The following is a 21270-nucleotide window of genomic DNA, read 5'->3' as shown; positions in this document are numbered from 1 at the left end:
TTGTCATAATTAATGTCAGTCAGCCAAAAGTTAAATAAATATGCATTGTAACTCAAAAGTCCATGTAAGCACAAGAACTGAATCTGCATATATTTGTGCTGGTCTGAACCTGTCTGTGCCAGACTGGTCATACCATTTTAGAAGCAAGTCCAGCCAACAGGATAACCAGGCTTTCAGGCATAGTTTGTGCTCCTGCAATCCTGAAGAGATAATATCAGGAAGCAGCAATCTTGTTTTTGCTGGCTCTACCAGCATAACAAGGGAGTGACTCTCTGAAGTTACTTGCAAACTTTGAGAGGGAAAACTGGTATTTGCTATTCTAATTTGCCAGCGGTGCAACCTGTTCTCTCTTCCTTGATGTATTGCTGCTATATTTAATTTAACAATAAAAATAGTTTTCCTGTGAATTGTAAACCTAAGCATACATATGAGATGCAGTCTGCATGTTCCAAATGCTTCTATGCTGTGGATTAGCAAGTTCTTAATAAATTAAACTTTACCTACCAAATCTGGTTTCCGTTTGTAGGTCAGAGGAAGAGAGTACAGTACGGAGTACAGTGTTGTTACCACAGAGGACATCCAAGACTGTCTAACCTCCCGGCTTCTGGGAATGCGATCAAGGCTGAACTGGAAAAGAGCACGAGGAGCAGAGCTGTTACTTTTCTGAGAATCTTGTGGCTCCTTCTTGTTCAATCTGTCTGTGCCAACCTTTTTTTTTTTTTTTTTTACTTTTCTTCGTCTAGTTTGGAAACGCTTGTGTACAAAAAGTCAAGTGTAAAGTACAGAGAGGACTCGGAGGCGTGCAGCAGCTGCTCAGTCCCGTCTCGGGTTACCCCAAGCCCCGGCAGCCGCGGCGGGAGCGCGGGGCGAGGGCGGCACCTCGCGGGCACCACTGCCGGCCATCGCCGCTGCACGGACCGCAGCAGCCGCTCAGCCGGGGTCCGCGGAGGGCCCTCCAAGTGTAAAAGCAGACATCACCAGCCTCTAAATGAGTACTCAGTGAGTATTCAAATGATAGGCACGATGTATAGTCAAAATGCAAAATATTTGCATAAAGAAACAGGAAAGAAAATCTTATCGTTAAATAAAAAATAGGTAAAGAAGTAACTTTCTTTGTTCTTTCCCTAAATGAAGATTATTCACTGTGTGTAAAAGGTATCAAATTAATAAAGCAAGGATGGTTTCCTTTTGTCTTGAAAGCCTGGGAGCAGGGAGCAGTTGCCTGCCCTCCCTGCAGGTGCCTTTACCTCCACGGAGAGGAGTTGCACCTAAGAATTATTGCTGTGTCAGAAGGCACTCCTGATGCCAATGACATTTTTGACTGCATGAATGAAGGACAAGTGTAGTGGCTGCAGTGCAGTATTCAGTGATGCTGACATGTGGCTAGTGGTTGTTACCTCATTTCACATGGGACACCAGATCACCACCCCTCTGGAAGAACTTACATGGGGCGTGAGAAACTAAACATTGAAAATTGCACAGGTACTTCATGTGTATATTGCCAATTGTGATAGCTTAGTCCTGATGATTTGTGCCCCTGAAAGAGGATGTTAACAAAAGCTGTACGGTAAATACAAACTACAAATCTCTCTTGAATAGCAGTAACTGGGACTACTTTTAAATAGAAGGTGGAAAGAATAAAAAAAACCCCAACACTTGTAAATGCAGAATGTTAATTTTCTTGACTGAGATTATCCTGCTCCATTGTGATATGTTTCTTGAATAGCTGTGATACTGGAAGGTATTAACAAATGTTACAAATTAATTTTTTTATGTTTTATTTGCAGCTGTTGAAACTCTGATTGCATTACTCAGACAACAGATATGGAAAAATAAACATGCCCCCTGCTCCCTATTCAACAGGTTTCTGGTTATCTCTACCTCTGTTTCTTGAAGCTTTGGAAGAGTTCAGGTGATAAAAAGTGATTCCAAGTAGAGTTTAGACCCTTGTGTAGCACTCAGTCCTGCAAGAAATATATGATAAGGTGGCTTTAGGCAGATCAGGGTCCAGTGGAACTATTCAGATGAACCTTCACTGTAAGAATGGTGTTGCGAGAGTATTTGACAAAAAAACTGAATGTGATTTTCATCATCATTAAAAAAACACAAATAATTTCAGCAGAACTTGGCAGGAACTCCAAACAGTATCAAAGTAGGAATTTACTTGGAGAATTCAAGTCAAGATCAAGCTGATTTTATCTACGCTTTTCTAAAAACATGCTGGAAACTCTGCACATCAGTGTCTATGTCATGTTAGGACTTCAGTCCACACATCAAACAACTCCTAAGCACTAAAATGAAAAAACAAAATGGGGGGGGTTGTTGTTGTTTGTTTGTTTAAAAGCCACTGCCAGATGCTTCTGTAATCCCAGCCTCTCATCTCATGAAGTACTGTCAACATTCCAAAGCTACATCCTGTATATTTTGCTGGAATACTGCATAGTATGTCTGATACCAGAAAAAGATTTCTCCCCTATCTACTATGGTGTCATGTTGTTGCATATTTTTTCTTTACATCTTTAATGCACTCAGAATTTTTTTTCTAATTTGAAAACAAATGTTCCAAACTGGCAAGTCTGTAATGTAATTTCAAAACTTTTACCTAGTTAATATTGTTGTTTTGCAAGGATGCAAGGAAAAGCTGGTGGAAAACAGTGAATTATTATAATATGCTCAGCTGAAAATACTGCAATGCTTGCAAAGAAACTGAGTTTACATAATTCTTTTCCATGACGAGAAACAAGATTTCTTAGCATAGTACCTCTCAAGAAAAGAACATATTGTCAGAAGCGGGTTATGTAAAGGTAAATTAATCTGGTTGCTTATCTCAGACATGACCAGCGGGGGTCTAGGAATTCATGTTCTTCGGTCAACAAATATAAGTTGTCTCTCTGCTGCTAGAGTATGTTACTGGCAGCTGAAACCGGCTCTCTGTGAGCATGGAAGGTTCCCTGAGTAACAGCTCTGCAGGCATCCATGTGGAATAGATGTGGTTGCAGGTGGGGGGCAACAGAGAACAAAGAAGCCAGTGATAGCGGGACCAGAGACTTCTCATAGGAGGCATTTTTCATTTCTTTTTCAAGAGACATAGTGGGCTGAGGTGCAGCATTTTTCCTCTTGCAAGCGAGATGCTCATTCTGGCTTTCTTTCCTTCTCCCTGAATAGCTGTTAGAGCACAGCTAGAGCACAGATCCAAAAGAAAAATATTTCTGGGGATGGGGAGGTGTGTGTGTTTAATTTTCTCTTACATCACTGGCTTTCTGATACATCATTATTGTAATTTGTCTTCCATCTGGTCCCTAGGTCTGGAAAAATCTACATCCTTAACCGGATGAGGAAGGGAATGATCATGTGTTGAAGCATTCAGACTTCTCCCCTTCATTTATGCAAAGCTGCAAGAAGCTACTAGAACATAATTTTCAAATGTTTCATGATCTCAAGTGTCCCCAATAACAAAACACATGCAGAGTGTGTGTGTGTGTGTGTGTGTGTGTGTATGAAAGCACACTCTGAAATTCAGCAAACATATGTTATGGGTGATATTTATATTTGATATGTGATATTTAATTTCCAAAATTTATCTTTCCTTTTCACTCTAAATACTTTTGCTCAGTAGAAAGAGAATGGTCAAAGGAAAAGGAGCATCTGTTATCCAGACATCAAACTCACATGCAGCCAAAAATGCTCCTCTGGCTTTCAGTGTTGAGGGAAAACATGACTACAGGATCTGTTAGTAGTTGGAGGGGTTATAAAAGAGAAGCTGCTTAGCAAAAATAACCTTTTAATACTGAAAATATGTATCTTTAGGAAATCAAATAATTTAGGGTTGGACATTTGTCAGGTAAATGAGTACAACTGTATGAATGGCTATTTACCCAACAAGATATCTCTGAACAGGAAATACCTCTGGTCACTTTATTAATAAACATTCAACCTTGGTGCACAATGAGAGGTGAAAGCTGCGGTAAACAAACTTAAAATTTTCATTCCTTAGTGAGCCTGTGGTTCATCTTAGCAGCAGTTGTCTTACGTTAAAAGGATTTATTCTGAAAATCATTGGTACTGAGTCCCACAGTCTTTTGTCCCAACAGCACTGCTGGAAACAATGGAAGTGCACCATATGAAATCAACACCATGCCAATAATTAATTTACTGTGTGCTGTACTATTTGCTCAAAAAGACTTAATATTTTGGTAGGCAGAACACTCATTTCCACGGTACTTATTCCACTAATACTTTCTACTAATTTCACTGGATGTCAGATCACACTTTAGGTCAGCAGTTATGCTGCTGCCTGTTAACCATACTGCAAACTAGCTGAAAGCAAGCAAACATCTGAGAAAAAATTAAACAAGATATTTTAATGATTTTTTCATGATTTTTAGGAGTTCAGAATTTACTCAGGTCATTAGCCAGAAAACTGACATTCAGAGGCCTTGCACCCCTTTTAAACACACATTTAATTCTTTATTTTAAAAACACAACCAAGACACAGTCTAGAAACACACAAAGCCAATACAATTTAAATTAAGGTTTTCTTAGATAAAATATTTTTCTGTATAGTTTCTTTCAAAAAAATACTATGTGTCACTGAGGTAAATGCCAAACTGAAAAAAAAAAAAAATCCCCTCTGCAATATTTTGGCTCCAGTATTCTTATAGCTACAACTAACATTTCAGTTCCTAGCTGGTATAAATGTCCTTTCAAGGAATCATTTCCCAATTGCCTTGAATTAGAATGCCAAGAGCATTTTTCTTACATGAGTATTTAACAAGTTACCTGGGACTCGGAGAATGTTTCAGCCCTTTTTTGTTCAAAAGAACGTATTTTAGCTTCACTCATCTTATCTGAGTCTGCCAAAACATAATGTCTAGGAGAGTATGACTCTGACAAACAGCTAAGTAACCTCAGGATTTCTGTTGTGTGCCCACCTGTAAAACAAAACAAACTGCAATTAACAAGTTTTGTAATTTTCCATTTCTTCAGCTGAATCAGTCACTTTTCATTTTAAAGTATATTAGTATTAATACTAGCAGTGAGAAAGTATCTTCAGAGTAAAGGATTCAGTTAGAGGATGGCTGAGACTGTTTAGGTAACAAGGAGGGAACTCAGCTCCCAGGGAAAGTATTGATGGATGCTTTCCAGTGAAATGGGATTGAACCAGGGTCACACAGGAGTCTGACGTTTGTGTTTAATGTCCTGTAAATGACACAGAACAATCGGGCAAAGAGTGACACTGCGGGCTGCACTCAAAGGCCACCCCATGGGGTAATGGCCAAAATGAAGCTGGACAGGATCTGGCTCAGAGCTGAACCTTGGAAGCAGAACTGCCCCTGCCCTGTGCCCAGTGCTGCCACCTGCCAGAGCAGGGGCTGTGCTACCCCAGCTCATCATACTGAAACCAGCCAGGCAGCAGTGTCACCCTGCAGCCCCAGCAATGTCAGCCCCAGCAGTGTCACCCTGCAGCCCCAGCCCTGTCAGCCCCAGCAGTGTCACCCTGCAGCCCCAGCCCTGCCAGCCCCAGTAGTGTCACCTGGCAGTGCCACCCTGCAGCCCCAGCAATGTCAGCCCCAGCAGTGTCACCCTGCAGCCCCAGCAATGTCAGCCCCAGCAGTGTCACCTGGCAGTGTCACCTGGCAGTGATGCAGCCACTGGGTGCTGACAGAACAAACAGTCCTGCTCCAGCCACTGCTCTGAGCACTGCCCTTCAATGGGACTTTGCAACCTTCTAATTGCAGGGTCACTGTGTCCTGGAGCTAAACTGGCACTAAACCAGAGAGAAGGGGAGGGTGTACATACTGTGCTTTTTGGGAGCTGGGTTAATTTTCTTTTTTTGTCATTTGACTACCCTGAAAAGCAGTTAGAAGGATATTTATGTATGAGTGGAAGGGGGGGAGTAGGAAGATTGTGTGTGTAGGTGAAGTGGAGCAGTCTCACCTTTTACCTGTTGGACTGCATCAGACCAACATGAAACCACACCCATAAATGTGTTTACTGGATGTGTTGCTTTTCACTCTGCTGGACGTTGCAGACCAAAACAGCAAACTAAATGTATTCCTACTACCTCCTGCTGTTGAGGGTCACTAGGCTCCCAAGAGACCTATGCTGCACACGTTAAACACTCCTGGCTGGTGAACAACTGACAACAATGAGAGCTGTGTTGCAGCATTGCACTAGACTTCGCCACCTTTCCACACAATTTCATGCTGTATTTTTTAAATACGTTTGGAGATATTTTCTCCTGAGTGGTGTTTGTTGAAAGTTTCACAAATTTTAATGTAATCAGCTGAGCATTCACAGAAGAGCAGGAGATTTCTACTTAAAAGTCTTAAAGAATAGGCTTGAACATTACATGAATCTTAACTGACACGTATTATTTCACCTGGTAAGCTGATGTATGATGGAAATATTCTTTTAATACAGACAAACTAGATTCCAAAGGACTGAAGGAAAATACACACATTTCCAGCCCTAGTGGAAGTAAAGATGACCTGAAGAATTATAAACCTGCCAGTGAAACTCAGATGCAGAAAGATCTCAGGATTATCACTCAATTAGTTGGTGTGGAAAAACCAAAGGGATACTGAGGTGCTGAAATCACAGCTGGCCTGTATTTGTCAACTGCAAATTTTCAAATAATTTTTTGGAGGTAAATTAACTGCTTTGAACTCTGATAACAACGTAACGAGGAGTAGCAGATGTGTACACCCCCATTAGCGAGGGGGGACATTCTTGTCTCTGATGGATCCACGAGCGACCCTGGTAAGTAAATCACAGCAACATGGTTCGGGTAGATTGCAAAATGCCACGTATGTAAGGGGCGTGCCAGTTTTGAAACGCCGAGTCCTGCATCGCCGCCGGTAATCTCCAGTCAGAACACCGAGCAGCTGCACAGGTCAGCCCTGCACCAGTTTATCGATGCCTTCGTGCGTGACCAGTGACTCAAATCAAGAACCAAAACACCCAAAGGCAGGCGGCGGCCCCGAGGACACCCGGCCCGGCCCGGGGGGACCGCAGGAGTTACTGTGGCGGGACCCCGGCCCCGGCCCCACGCAACCGTGACTACAACTCCCGGCACGCATCAGGGCATAGCGGCGGCGCTGCGCTGGCCGCCCGCCGCGCTGCATGCCGGGACTCGTAGTTTCAGGAACCGGGAGAGGCAGCTCTACGGTGCCATCCGCTCCCGCCGGTGGCAACCCCCACTCACCGGAGCCCGCCACCACCAGAAGACTGAACGGAGGCGTCTGCCGACCGCGGCGTCTTCTGTCTAGAAGCACCAGCGGGACAAGCAGTAAGGAGAGGAGGAGGAGCAGGAGGACGACGACGGGCAGCTCCTCCATGCGCGGTGGGGCCACCTCTCGCGGAAGCGGCAGTGACACCTCCCTCGTACGGCGCCCGGCGCGGTTCAAACTTCCGCGCGCTCTAAGCGCGCTACTGGCTCCGGGGCTGGCAGAGGCCGCGGGCGGGGGGCGGCGGGCCCTGGATGCGGCGATGCGGCGTGAGGGGCTCCCCGCTCCTCCGAGCACCCGCTGGAACCTGCTGACCCCCAGGCGGCGTCCCAGAGAAGCACGGGGGTGAACGAGAGCCGGCGCTGTCAGGGCCCGCAGGCCGGGCCCGCCTGCCTCAGGACGGGCCGGGACAGAGAGACCCGCCTGCCTCAGCACGGGCCGGGAGAGAGAGACCCGCCTGCCTCAGCTCGGGCCGCAGCAGGGGCCCTGCGGCTCCACAATCCGCACATTCCTGCGGGAGCGTGATTCCTGCGTGCACGTGATACTGATCCAGGTATGCAGCTGTAATACACGCAGCCTGCAATAATGCATAAAATAAAGAATATTAGCATTTCACTGCCTGCCGTGGTTCTTGTTTTCATTCATGGTAATACTTAAGCTTTTTATTTCAGTAAGAAGCGCAGAGCAACAGATCAGCACTCTTTCTGTCTCTGTCAGCATCCGGCCTTTGTTGGGAGATAGCGATGATTCAGCCACTGGGCTAATCTCAGATGCGACATAATCTTTGCTAGAAAGAGTAACGTATTGCATTTTATGATTAGGAAAGAGTGTATTCGTCATTGTCCTTAAATTATCTGGCAGGGAGCAAGGCCCTCCTCTTGGCCAGCGAATCAGGAGCAATGGACTCTGGAGCTGTATGGAGAGGTTTGACGCTACTGCTTTATGGGGTGAGTTGTCAAACATGAAACGTGGCAGCTGTGTACCACAAGTACAATACATCAAACACGTTGGAATTCTTCATCTGCCTGCCATGGTTTCTCTGGCTGGCTTTTTTCCTCTTACTCCTGAACAAACTGGACTTCTGGTATCCCTACCAGCCTTCGAAGCTTAATGTTCCTTTCTCATTTTTAACGAAGACATGCCAGTTGTGGCTTCCAATGGTTACTGCATGTCATACAAGTAAAAGATACAAACTACACCAATCCTTTGCCATTTTAGGATCTGAAGTGAATCTTTCTGATTCATGCTTCAAAGTTCTAGAGATTATGTTTTTCTCTTTACATCGCTGTAACATATAATTTTGCAGTTGGTTTAAGCAGAGAGTATTAAAACCATTATTATCATGTTAAGCTTGTCTCCCACCCAAATTAGTAACCTCACAAAAAGTATCTCACTGCCTAGTCATTGTTGACATTTGGAAGCAACAAGGTTTTAATTAAAAGTTCTCTTGATGATGCATAAATTTCCAACATTCATTTTGATTTCCACTTAATTAGCTACATAAAGCTAATAAGTAGGGACAATAGAGGTGCAAGTCAATGACAGAAGAAAGTACCACAATACCTTTTCAGGACGTGACCTACTAGGTAAAAACAAGACAGTAAGTTCTATAGACAATTTAAGCAGTAATTTTGTTTATGGTCATCTTTTCTCCACTTGTAGTCTCTTCAATGAAAATAAATGTCATTGATGTAGAATTTATCCTGGTTGCCACAGCAGTTGTAGTTAGCAATTGTTTTATTTAAGGTGGCTTTTTTTCAAGACTTCTCAAGATCTTTCCTTTGCTCTTATTTTTTTCCTACCACAAACGTTAAAGAACTGCTTTTTTTTGGGCATTTTGTTCCAAGAAACAGCCCTGGAAACTCAGCAACAGAGATTGACATAAAAAGCTTCAACTTTTCCCCTTTTCACATTATTTATTCTGTATGTACACACTTCCCTTTCTAATACAGAATTCTTCTGTAAAGGTATTTGATGAAATTAATGAGAAACTGACCTAAAAACAGAGAAGCTGTAAGGCATTTAAAAATAAGATTAAAAAATAAGAATGATGCAGACCTGTACTTTGGAGTAGACAGTTTCCTGGATGCAAAGCACAGGTTTTGACTTTCAAGGAGTCTAAAAAGCTAAGCAGTGAGTTTGCTTCATAAACTTCTTCAGCTAGCGCTTGTAGTCTGCTAACTCACTGTTACATTTGCAAGAGTAAGGGATGTAGTTTTCAAGCAGTATCCACAGAAGATTGCAAGACTTGAGGGAGGATTCAGAATTTGGTAAGACTGGTCAAAACAACTAAAGACTGAGGCAACAATCTGATACCTAGTTGCAATAAAGTTTCACGGATTCGTTTTTGCCTTTGTGAAAACCGAGCAGTGGTCATGAAGATCCCTTTTGCAGTGTAACACTGCTAATTATTCTTTTTCTCAGTAGGACACAGGTTTATCTGCATTTTTTCATCATGGCAAATCCCTGCTCCCTTGATACCATGTTATTGACCTGGGAGACTTCAGTGCAACAACTGTAACACTCCTGAAGAAAGCAGGTTGCTGTCTGCTCCTCCAGGTGTGTGCTGAATGCTTGGCCATGATTCCATCCGGGAAGTGCCTTGAGAAATCTCTGTCTCAGCATCAGCTGTGCATTGAAAGGTAATATGAGAAGCAAAGTTTAGCACAACATGTTAGCTAAGTAATGTGAAGCAGGTGAAACACAGGCATTCCATGAGGAAGGCAGTGATTAGTGATGGATACTGCTCTCCAGTCTGCAAGGGAGTGAGTGACCCTTGTGTCTGGGAGGAAGTGGTGCTCTTGCTCTGAAAAGTCATTTGACAGGGAGTGATGCAGGTGCAGAGGCTGGCTCTGACACCTCTGCTACTGATGCAGGAAGTTAGCTTTGAACTTCTTTACTGAAGGAGAAATGAACCACACTTGCTCTAAATAATTGGCCACTGTTGTTCAACTCTGAAACTCTTGAATAAGAAAAAATAGGTACAGTATTTTTTCCATTTACCACTTGTGAGACAATGTTCCAAAGAAAGACGTGCTGCTCTCCTTTTTATATGTGAATATTTTCTGTGGAAGCCTCCTGGTATCTGGGGTGCATGTCTCCTTTGAAAGTTACACTGCTGGGTACTAAAGGGAACTGAGCAAAGCTCACTCTTTGTGTTTCAGGTTCTTTTGTCTCCAACAGGAAAGGCTGTAACTGGAATATAAATAAAACTATTTTTCTCCCTGAAATGAAATGTAGACTGCTTTGGCTATCTGACAGTAATTCCCTTTCTGGGTTTCCACCTGTATGTGATCTAACTCTTAACTGTTAAACAAGAATTTTTCCATTCAACTGAAATATACCTTATATTCATGATTTCTTAACTGGCACTTTGAACACTTGTGATGTTTGGGGTTTTTTTCCCTTCTAATTACAGTTTCTAAAATTACACCTATGAGCAAGAGTGAGTGTACTGTTGTTTTCTAAAATGAGGTCATTTTTTCTTGTTTTGGCTTAGATTGCAGCTCCACAAACAGTTGCATCAGCACTACTGATGAGTAAACTAGCAAAATGGTATAAGCAGTTGAATGAGAAAAAGGACAGGAATCATTTGGGCTTTGCTACTGGAAAAAATTGTAATGTGGAACCATTTAATCCTTAGTAATTTATTTAAATGTATCTTAGTTTCTGCATATTTTAATGGAAGTGATTTGTGAGAACAGATATGTCACATAAGTAAATTTGATTTTTTTATTTTTTTTTTGTTTTGTTTTGTTTTGTTTTCAGGAAGCCATTATTTCTTTTTATGTGCTTATGGTGTTTTTAGAAACACTGTGAGAAGCAGTATGCTCTTTGATTAGACAAAACCTGAAACCTTCTAACTGGGTTTCTCATAGTTCTTCTTTAATATTGGAAATGCAAACTGCATCTGGAAGACGCAAGAAGAGCAGTAACATCCTAAGAGTTGTAACAAGTTCTGTGGTTGGGAAGGAAAGGTATTTTTTAAATTAATCAGTGGAGTAGACTATTTGGGATCAATTGGAGACAAACTACTGGCTGATGTCACTTGAAGGCAGAATTAAGATGTTAGAGCCAGTCTGTGGCAAAATTTGTCCCTTTAGACAGCTGCTACTTTCAATTGCCTTGGGCCAAGTACAGTTTCACTCTCTTATGAGTCCTTAGAATTAAAGCAATGTAATCTTAGAAGATCTGATTTGTATTTGCAATCAATAACAGCTGTAATATTTATGTTAACATTACAGTTAGTGCTGTGCTTCCTGGCATAAGGGCATTTCTCGTATATATTTGAGTTTCTTTTGTTCAGATATAAAAATACAGCACTTGCGAACACTTAAGCAATGCTTGTGCTAAATACCAAAAAAGCGGAACCAAATTCCCCAAATAATGAAACTTATTCTGTATTAAATACTTCTTAAAATTTTAATTTTTTTCCCATTCACATTTGCTTTTCTGTACACTTTGATTTTCAGTGACACACAGCAAAGTGGTTGTGAGTTTACAACAGCTCAATAAATAAGGTATCCTTCACTCCTACTATTTAAACATTTCCCTCTTGTTGGCAATGTCAAGTTTTCTGAAAGTAGTCTTTGGAAGTGGGAGAGGAGGTTGTTTTTTGAAATTTGTTTGGGTCTAAATACCATGTACGAATTTAGAATCAAAGTAGCAATTTGTAAGGATAATGTTTTTCTCTAACAGGCATGAGCCACACTGTCAGCTGATGTTTCTTTAACCTGCTGCATCTGAGAGCATGTCTGGAGGGCTGGTATGTGTGGCTTTGATGACACAAGGTGTCGTAACCTTTTGGGTGCATTCTGAGTGTGCTTTTATGAAGCAGAAACTTTTGTAGTAGACAGCATTGAAATTACATAATGCAATTGTTGTAATTACTGGGTAGAGTGTTCAGGGAGCAGTCCCTGTAATGTAATGTAATATAAAATAATGCTCTTCTATCTGTTCAAAAGGCCAGGAGAAAGAGACTGCTGTTTCACTTCTTAGAAATACTGAGTGGCCTGGAGGTCACTTGGGTGCCTGTAAAAATAGGGCCTTTTTTAAAAAACACACCTAAAAATAGACTTGAAGTCTATTCTTAATCTCCTGAAAATCTGTCTTGTGATCTGTAATGTTAAAGGAAACTTGCAGGATACTTGGGGGTTAGGATGTAGGATTCTCTACATATTCACTGCTGCTTTTTGACTGGGGTTTTTCTGAGCTTTCCAGGTAAGCATCTCTAAGGAGGATGAGGAGAAATGCACATTGGTTTAGCTTTTCCTGGGCTCCTGCTGCCTGAAAACTTGACCACTGCTTGTGCAGGGACATAGATGAGACCAGGCTATCAGCTTGTTTTGGGTGCACAGTTTTTCCTGTCAGGCTGAAACCCAGGCAGCTGTGGGGCTGCTGCTGCTGTCACAGCTCTGGGTTTGAGTGCTCAGCCCTCAGCATTCTTAGGCTTGAGGAAAGGGCACCCCATCTTTCTGCATTCTCTCCCTCCTCTCCTTGTGAGCATTCAAAATGCAGCAGAAGTGACACCCTCCTCTGGAAGGAAATGCTACTCAGTTGAAAATGAGGACAGTTTTCTGAGCTGTTTAGGTTTCTAAAAGTCTAGCACTGAATTAATGCCATGCTGGAGCAGGAAATGACCGGTCATATTAAAAGAGAAGGGAAGATGTCTTCTGGTTTTGCTCTACACTGTCTTTCATTTTCTTCTCACATTTTTCTTTCATCTTTTCTTTATGCAGTGGTGTTTGAAAATATGTCATTTATTGACTATTGTTTTGGGGATGTTGCCAGGTATGGCTGTGGATTTGGGGATTTGATCAAGTACTATTTAAGTGAATTGAATATAATGACTTCACTAGCTCTTGATGGAGATAAATTGAAATTTTTGCAGTTTGGAAGGGCTGCTGAACATACCTCAGTGTTTTCAATTCTGTATGCTTGTGTATAATTATTTCAACACAAAATATTACAATTTTAAAATAGGAAATTCTTTTTTTTTTCTTCTATCTGTTCAGTTAAAATATGTAATATGTCAAGCACAGTAAGCCCTGTTAAGAAAAAGCTGGCACAGTTTAAAGTCCAGCTATTGCAAATATAATTTGCCTTCTGCACTGTCCTTTAACACTCTTTAATTAAGTGATAAGATTTAAAAACAGATATCCCTCCAATTTTTTTCATTAGCCACAGGTATTGTGTAACACTGTTCTCTCTCCGTTTGACAGTACAAGGAAAGAATGTCCTTGCCTTTATTACAGTTTTAATGAATGTTAGGAAATTATAAACCATTTGCATTAGTTACTGTGAATTTAATACATCGTTAAGGTGTCAAGAGAGTTAGTTGCTCGACTCCAGCACCTGTGAATTAAACAGTGATAATGAGACAATTGCTTAGAGTTAAGTTACAGTATTAATTATTTAGCTGACTTGTGATTAATATATTACTGAAAAGAAAAAACTTTACACATGTGGAAATACAAGTTTTATGTCAGCTTCCAATTTACTAATACTGACTAAAACAAATAAATAATATAAATAATTTCCAAAAAGAAACCTTACATGTGATTTCATACTTTCTAGATTTCATTCTTTCTAGAATACTTTGAAGAAAAAAATATGTTGTCTTTTTGATTGTACGTTTGTTTTTGAGGAGTGATACAATTGTAAATACAAGCACTTGCTAAGTAGCTAATAGTCAAGCCAAGAGCTTGTATAAGTCCTGATGATGATGATGATTATCATTATTATTTAACTGATGAATTGTTTGTAACTGCAATCACCATTAAAGAGTACTGTACACACAAAAGAAAAACCAGGTTCGTTCCAAGTGAAGCTGAGGAGTGGATATATCTGTGGGCTAGAGCTGACTTGGCACTGCAGAACATGGCACTGGATTGGAATGTGTTGGTCTGTGTATGTGCAGCTACAGTTGTCCAGTTTCCCTTTAATTACACTGTCCACTTTCAGTGGTGAGTTTCCACTGGAGCATAATTTCCAAACAGAAAAAGAGGACATCGCCAGAGGCACTCCAGATGTGTAATGTCCCTTATTCAGCAAATCAGATGAACAGGTGCTGAAATGTTTGCTCTTCAAGCAGTCCCAATAGAGTTATTACAGAAAAATGAGTATGTTTCAACAAAATAAAAGTATATGGGCAACACTGAAAAACCACAACCGAGATGTTCTAATTTGTGTATATCACAATGCAATTTTTCTGCAATTTATTCAGTTAGACAATATATTTGGTGCAATTCACAAAGTGACTTTTCAAATCCACTCAAAATGTTTGCCTGATACATTTTCATGGTGAAACTCTTCCACCTTAGCATTTTTAAATATCTATCTATCTATCTATCTATCTATCTATCTATCTATCTATCTATCTATCTATCTCTATATATCTCACATATAGAATTAGGATTAATTTTTAATTTTCTTTATTTTTAGGTATTCTTGGGTTTTATACTCAGTATTTTTCTAGTATTTGTCTAATCAGTAAGGTGCGGTGTTCAATATTGTCATTGGAAGTAGAAGCCTAAACAAAATTCCTCACTTGATTTGAAAGGTAAGCTTTCCTTCCATACTTTTGTACGGCTGTATTTATTTTGTAGCTTCTTGTCTTTTTGTATGTTTCTACCAGGACTGCTGTCTGAAATCTTAGATTTGAAAGAACAGTATAGAGCATGATATCCTTCCTATGACTAGAATTGTCAAAGGAACAGAAATATGTCTGTATGAATTAATATACAGAACAAGGCCTTGGGAGGGGAAGCACTAGAGCTCCTGATATCAAAGCAAACTAACAATTAAATCCTAGATAAGAATCTACAACAGTCCCAATGCAAAATTAGAAAATAATCACAATATTAACAAGTAGCAGTGCTAAAAAGCAGGGGCTTTGCTAGAATTCATTATTAGTAATAAAGGAAAAATTAATAATACCTTCTGGACCTCCTAAACTGACAAAATTAGGACATAAATTATATTTACTTTTGAAACAATGTATGACATCATGTATGTACCTATCCCCAAATATGAAATTAAAATGTTTTAATATTTAAGAAATATCAATTTTAAAGTCATGTTCTCTGAAAAATATGTAATTATTACAACTACAATTGACTACTGTTTTTGAGAACTATGTGGAAAACAATCTCTTGCTTTCTTATTCAGTTTTTTTAAATAGATTTCAACAGCATTTAGACATATATACAAAGTGAGTATGGCCCAGGTTTTGTTGTTTCCTTGTGTCATCAAGCTGTTTTCCTTCCTCATTTCCTCAAGGCTTTCACAGATCAACAGAGGATCAAAAAATCACTAGATGTGATAGAAAGTTTTCTGAAAAAGCTAGAAAAAATTAACAAAGCATTCAGAGGGAATTATATTATCTGAAGACACTATTTGACCTGTTCAGGCTAACACATCTGCCATTAAAATATCCTTACATACCATTGTCTCCACGCTATGGTGTGTGCTGAAAGAGGCACAGTGACATGCTGTGCAGCTGCTAGGGCATGTGCCGAAGTTTAGACTGAGCTAAGCAAGGCTTAGAAGCTATCTTTAGCATACAGATGAGTGATGCCATCCAAAGCACGTGCTCTGTCTTTTTACCTGAAAGTCTGATGCTACCACATAAAATAAAATAAAATACTATGTATCAACAAGCACTGTTTGTTCTGCACTCGAATTATGCTGATTTTAATTACCTCCAGTCAGAACGTTAAAACCCGGATTGCTTTCTGACCTTCTAGATGTTGCATTATTGGGAAACGTTTTGTTTGGTTTTAGCACTGCTTGGCACAGATTTTATTCTTTCCAATTGTCTGCCATTACAAAGTACATCTTCTTCCATTTTCTGCTGTTCTGACATCATCAAATTCTAGTCACTACCCTGTTCTACTGTTCTTGTTGCTAAGAGCCTTGACTCACAAAGCAAAAGGAAATATGTTCATGTGAAGAAAAGAATCTGGTATTATTTCAAGATTCCTCCTGCTTTTTGTGGTGTGCTTCATATCAGAGTTTAGGGAACCAAGATGTTTTCTAAATCTCAGAGCTCTCTGGGTTAAGCCTTTGGGAATGAAATGCTTTCTCTAGACCTTTCTGGTTTGGAGATCCCAAAGATGCACCCAGTTACAGCTTTGTTTACTAAAGAGCCAAGGGCACATCTAACAAAGCTGCAGTACTGCCTGAGAATTATCCTCCTTTGTGCAGGCACATCAGAGGGAAGAAAATACATGGAGGAATGTGCAGTGGACAGTGAAGGAAGCCAGGGGAGGATAACTGTGGAGAGGAAGAAAGTAAAGTGACACAAAAAGACAAGGTAATAGTGAAATAGAATACAAAAGTAGAAGAGGGAAAAAAAAAGAGGAGACAGAATGAGAGAAGACAGAATGACCTGGAAAAGAAAAAGAGAGATGGCGTTCCTGTGAATTCTGTGGATAATAGTCAGCACATCTGTCTTAATGTGGTTTGATGTCTTGTCATAATGCTGACGTGGTGCATCAGTGTAGGGGTTTCTAGTGCAGCATGGTAAGCTCACAGTGTGCTGTTTTACAGGTCCTCAGTAGCTTCTGGACAGTTCTAATCAGGACAATAATACCAATGGAGAGGGTAATGCTGCAGGTGAGGTGTAAATGGATGAAAGAGACAGGGTGTGATGAGAGACATAAACGGAGAAGACAGAAAAACTGGAAGAAGACTGAAGAAGGGCCAGGAAGAGGCTCATGAACAGACAGCTTTCCAGAAACAAGGCTTTGTTCTCTTATGGACAGTAAGTACTACTGGCAGAAATGCTCTCTCAAGTGGGAGGTGACAGGAGCTGGGAAAGTTACAATCACTGACCTCAGATGAAAAATGGAGTGTGTGTTTAGAGGGAGTAAACTAAAGCAGGGAAAGGGAAGGTACATTACTACCTAAAAATGTGGTAGGATATGTTACAGTGACCTGTGCTGGAAAGGTGTGACACTCATTCTGCAGCACTCATCTGAGTAGGTGTAGCACAGTATGCATCAACTCACAAAATGTGTCTGCTGTTTGTAAAGCCAAGATAACACTTTCCATTCAGGGAAGCACACTGCTCAGCCACTGTTAACTGGGTACCTGCAGGGTGTTAAGAAAAAGCCCAAAGCATACAGATTTGTTCTTTGGTCTATGCAAATTTTTTTTTGAGAGGGAGGATTTTTTTAGAAATTGAGTATTTTGTTTTCTTTTCCATTCACCATTTTCCTGCTATTTTTCAGGGTTTTTTTTTTTGACCGAAACAAAATTCAGATCCTTTCTTTTCAGTCTTCTCTTTTCAGTCTTGGGCTTTCTGAATTAAATGCTGCAATATTAGCTGCCTGCAGTTCCTGTGATTGGACTCCATGGGTGGTCTGAGTAATTTTCAGACAATGGAGCTGGTTCTTTTCTCACTCACACCACTGTAACTCATTGGCTTCAGTGAAGTTACTCTTGATTCAGTGTTCTGAAAGAAGAGTTGAGTTTGCTCTTTCATTTGTTCTTTAATCTCCATGATATTTTTGCTTACATGTATAATTGATTTTCTGGGAATGTATCCTGCTGCTGGCAGGTAGACCTAGGAACTTCCTAAGACAGAAATAAATGTGAGCACTTTTTAGGTCACTGAATTAAATCCACTGCTTCTACACCACCATGTTATATAATTTCTTTCATAAACTGCTCAGGCTTTAAACATTCATTAGGATCTATTCTTACTACAGTGGGTAAATTCAGACAGAAAGATTAGTTACGTCCTGTGAAAATTTAAAATCACAACTGAAATAATCTTCAAATGCTTTAAAAGTATTTTTCTTTCTTACCTGTGTCTCACTTTTCAGTACAGTAATCATGATAAAGGTTCATTCTTGGCAGAAGGAGGCTCAGCTCTGGGAAAGCACGATTCTGAAATTAGGGGCATACTTTGGAAAGGTTACTGTGTATTTTTCTTTCATGGTCACATCCCTCTTGCAGATTTTAGTGTGAGCAGTCATCTGACAACAATTTTTTACCATACTTGAAGCGTCATTCTGAAGGTAATTCCAGAAGGAGAAGGGTACGGAACAGGTGTGTACAACTCAGCTGGGGATAGATTACTGTAGACTTTGACTTACTTTTCTTGGGCTGCCTTCCAGGTACTACTCTGTTGTAACAAATCCCATCCATTTTATCCAAATTTGCTCTTCATTTATGGAATTAATGGGTCTAATTAACATGAAATTGAAAATCATCAATACAATCAAGAAGTTTTATTGTAATTTAAGGATAGATGAGAAGCATAGCCCTGTTTTTCTCTTACATAGTATAAATGATTCAGCAGAAGCCAACACAATTATGCTGCTACCTGAAAATGCTGCTATGATATCTCCCTGTGCTCCCTACCTTTGCTTTGCATATATGTTAATATGGAATGTACTGTTATTTTTTGCCTTGTGTTGCTAAATCTCTGTTCTGCAGCTCACTTTAGCAAGCCCTTTGCCGGTACTTTCCTTCTGTTCTGAAGCTTGAACTACAGAAGTTGCAGCTGTTACCCAGGAAAGTTCTTGGCAGTTGCCATTTAGCAGGTTTGGTTTGCAGCAGCTGGAAGATGGCTGCACATCACAAGGGAGGGAGGAAGAGGTGTATTAGTTGTGAAAGCCAGATTATGGTCACTGTACAGCAGCCAGCTGGCTGTGATACTGCTTTGGTGGCTCTTTATCCCACCCTTTGGCTACTCTGTTTCTGATGCAGAAAAAAATGCACCAGTTGCATCATGCAAGTACAATAAGCCTTGTAGTTTTAGGACTTACTGGAAATGCTCAAAGTAATTGTGTGGTCTCTTCATGCAACCCTTTGTAGGAGTGGTAGAGCACTCCCTTAGTTTTGTTGCATTACACTGCCTATAGAATATGGGCCTATGGTGTTTGCTCTAAGGTCTTTGGGGTTGCTGAACATAGGACATCCAAGGTTGAGACGTATGCAGTAACATAATGACATTATTAGATACCAAGAATCATAGACATACTCAGTTCTCATAATCTCCCTGGAAAATAATTCTGGTTGGAAAAGAGGACAGACAAACAATCTAAGACAACCTGGATATGGTAGCTATATCTAACCATGTCTACACATCTCCTTTCTACTGCAATGCCTTCATGCTTCCCCATAGATAACTCTTTTTTATTTTCCAATTTTCTTTGTCAAAAGTATGAGAGGTAGCCTGCTGTATGCTCTTGTGGAGAGCAGTTGCCAGTCAGGAATCCTCAGTGCATCACCATTCTCAGCTTTACAGTCAGCAGCTCTCAACCCAGCACAAGTTATGGGGCTGTTGAAAGAGGCCATTGCCTCTGGTGACAATCTGCTGCATGCTCAACAACGTGCTGATCTCAGGCCAAGGAGAGAGCAGCGAGGCAGGACAAACTTGTTTCTTTCACCTACGCAGAACACCAGGCCAAAGGAATTCTTTGGTAGGCTGTGTGCTACACAGGCCTGCTACAGAGGCTTGGGGAGAGTCTGGTTTGTCTTCTAGATGCTTCCTAACCCTTAAGTGCATAATGGTGGTGGGTTGTTTTGAGGCTTAGAGCTCTGATAAGTGGTCTTTGACAGAGTTACCTGTTCAGTTTAAGACATTACTGCTCTCAAGCGTCTGGCTTACTCTGCTGTTAGGTATTATCACACTCTTACTGTGGAGACTCCAATGGTCACAGGCTGGAATGTTTAAAGAATACCTACTTTCATTGTTGTACTCTCCTAGAATGATCATGACCTCAGGCAGTTGAGAGAAATCATATCTTAAAACACAGCAGATAAATCTGGCAGAGCTTGCTGTTCGGAGCCTTTGGCCTTTGCTTCTTAACCCTGAGGGGAAAGAGTCCTTGCCAGTGCCTGCGGGCCCAAGGACAACCATTCATGCCTTTACTGCCACTGCAGGTCCTCTGTCATCCCAGAAGTCTGCCGCTCGTCCATATGGAGTACTGCTGTCACAGCTGTTAGCTGTTACAACTTAAAAGAGCAAGGAGTATGTGTAAAGAAACTTTGAAGTCACTGATACTGTATTAAGCAAAAAGTGAGGGCTGTTCATTGGGTAGTGAATTAATGAAGAAAAAAATTCACTTGGAATTTTTTATGGTTTATGTCATCTTGAAAGTGGTTTATGATCCCACCATGCAGATCTTAGGATTTAGTGGCTGTTCTGATTCACTGAAAATTGCAGATGTAGTAGAAAATAGGTTGAAGTATTCATTTATATCAGTAATGATATGGCATCAGAGTAAAGCATGACATTTTAATCTTAATTTCACTAAGAAATTAAGTGATTGTGTTGATATTGTGCTGAAATTATATTGCTGTCTTTATTTGTCCATCTTTTTTTGAAATGGTAGGAGGTTGAAAGCAGGAACTGGATCCCCTTCACTTGTCTGAGGACATTTTGTAAAATTTTGTTTACAAAAATCAATTCAAAAGCTGGTCAGTCATAAGACACAAGTCCACAGGAAATCAAACTTCAGTATTTCTGATGTTTACACAAATGCCTGGTAGTTGGTTCATGCCCAGCAATGGAATAGGCCAAGCTGGCTGGAAACAGTTAGAGATGCTGGCAGTGTGCCTTGCCCACCTCCCACAGGTTCCCACTTCTGCAGCAGGAATGGCTCAATGCCTCATTAATCAGCACCTGGGTTTCTGCGTTTTGCAGATTGGCGCATTAAGACAAGACAATCTGTTCAGGCTTAAGCCACAGCATTCCTGCTGTGGGAGATGTCTTGCAAGAGCGATCAGTGTACATAGTGGGGCAGATGATTGTCAACTGCAGCTTAAACTATAGGGTGAAATATATATTAATACCTTCATCATTATTTTGTTAGAAGAGAATTTTTAATTTATTGATCAGAAATCACTAATGGAAATGTAAAGTTGAGGTGGTTTAGGACGTGGATGATAGCAGAAGAATGCCAAGAGGAACACTCATGAACATTACATTTTCTAGTTGGTGAAAGACTACATCTATCATATTTGTCAGCATAACTTTGCTTCTGTTTTTCAATACAACAGCTTAAAAATAAAATTAAAAAAT

The 21270-nt window shown here is 40.5% G+C and overlaps 1 protein-coding gene and 1 long non-coding RNA gene across 3 annotated transcripts in view; one reads left to right on the top strand and one right to left on the bottom strand.

The window, feature by feature from the left end:
* The window catches only part of ALG14 (ALG14 UDP-N-acetylglucosaminyltransferase subunit), a 20633-nt gene extending 12912 nt beyond the window's left edge, over nucleotides 1–7721 (bottom strand). Inside the window, exons 1-3 of the mRNA XM_058842284.1 lie at nucleotides 7208–7721; nucleotides 4780–4931; nucleotides 505–627 (exon numbers count right to left, since the gene is read on the bottom strand). Of these exons, the coding sequence (XP_058698267.1) occupies nucleotides 505–627; nucleotides 4780–4931; nucleotides 7208–7340 (408 nt within the window). The 5' untranslated portion in view covers nucleotides 7341–7721. The remainder of the gene's footprint in view (nucleotides 1–504; nucleotides 628–4779; nucleotides 4932–7207) is intronic.
* LOC131580743 (uncharacterized) lies at nucleotides 7649–21270 on the top strand. Of its 2 annotated transcripts, XR_009277946.1 has the most exons (8): nucleotides 7649–7782; nucleotides 8091–8176; nucleotides 9657–9871; nucleotides 11928–11994; nucleotides 14673–14790; nucleotides 16437–16545; nucleotides 16782–16995; nucleotides 18195–21270. It is a non-coding gene; the product is annotated as an uncharacterized LOC131580743 (long non-coding RNA). The 2 variants fall into 2 exon arrangements; XR_009277947.1 differs by lacking the exon at nucleotides 16437–16545 and having other exon boundaries at nucleotides 17511–21270.

This window comes from Poecile atricapillus, chromosome 7 (genome assembly GCF_030490865.1).
Source record: "Poecile atricapillus isolate bPoeAtr1 chromosome 7, bPoeAtr1.hap1, whole genome shotgun sequence".
Taxonomy (NCBI): domain Eukaryota; kingdom Metazoa; phylum Chordata; class Aves; order Passeriformes; family Paridae; genus Poecile; species Poecile atricapillus.
This window is presented reverse-complemented; position numbering and strand designations above follow the sequence as displayed.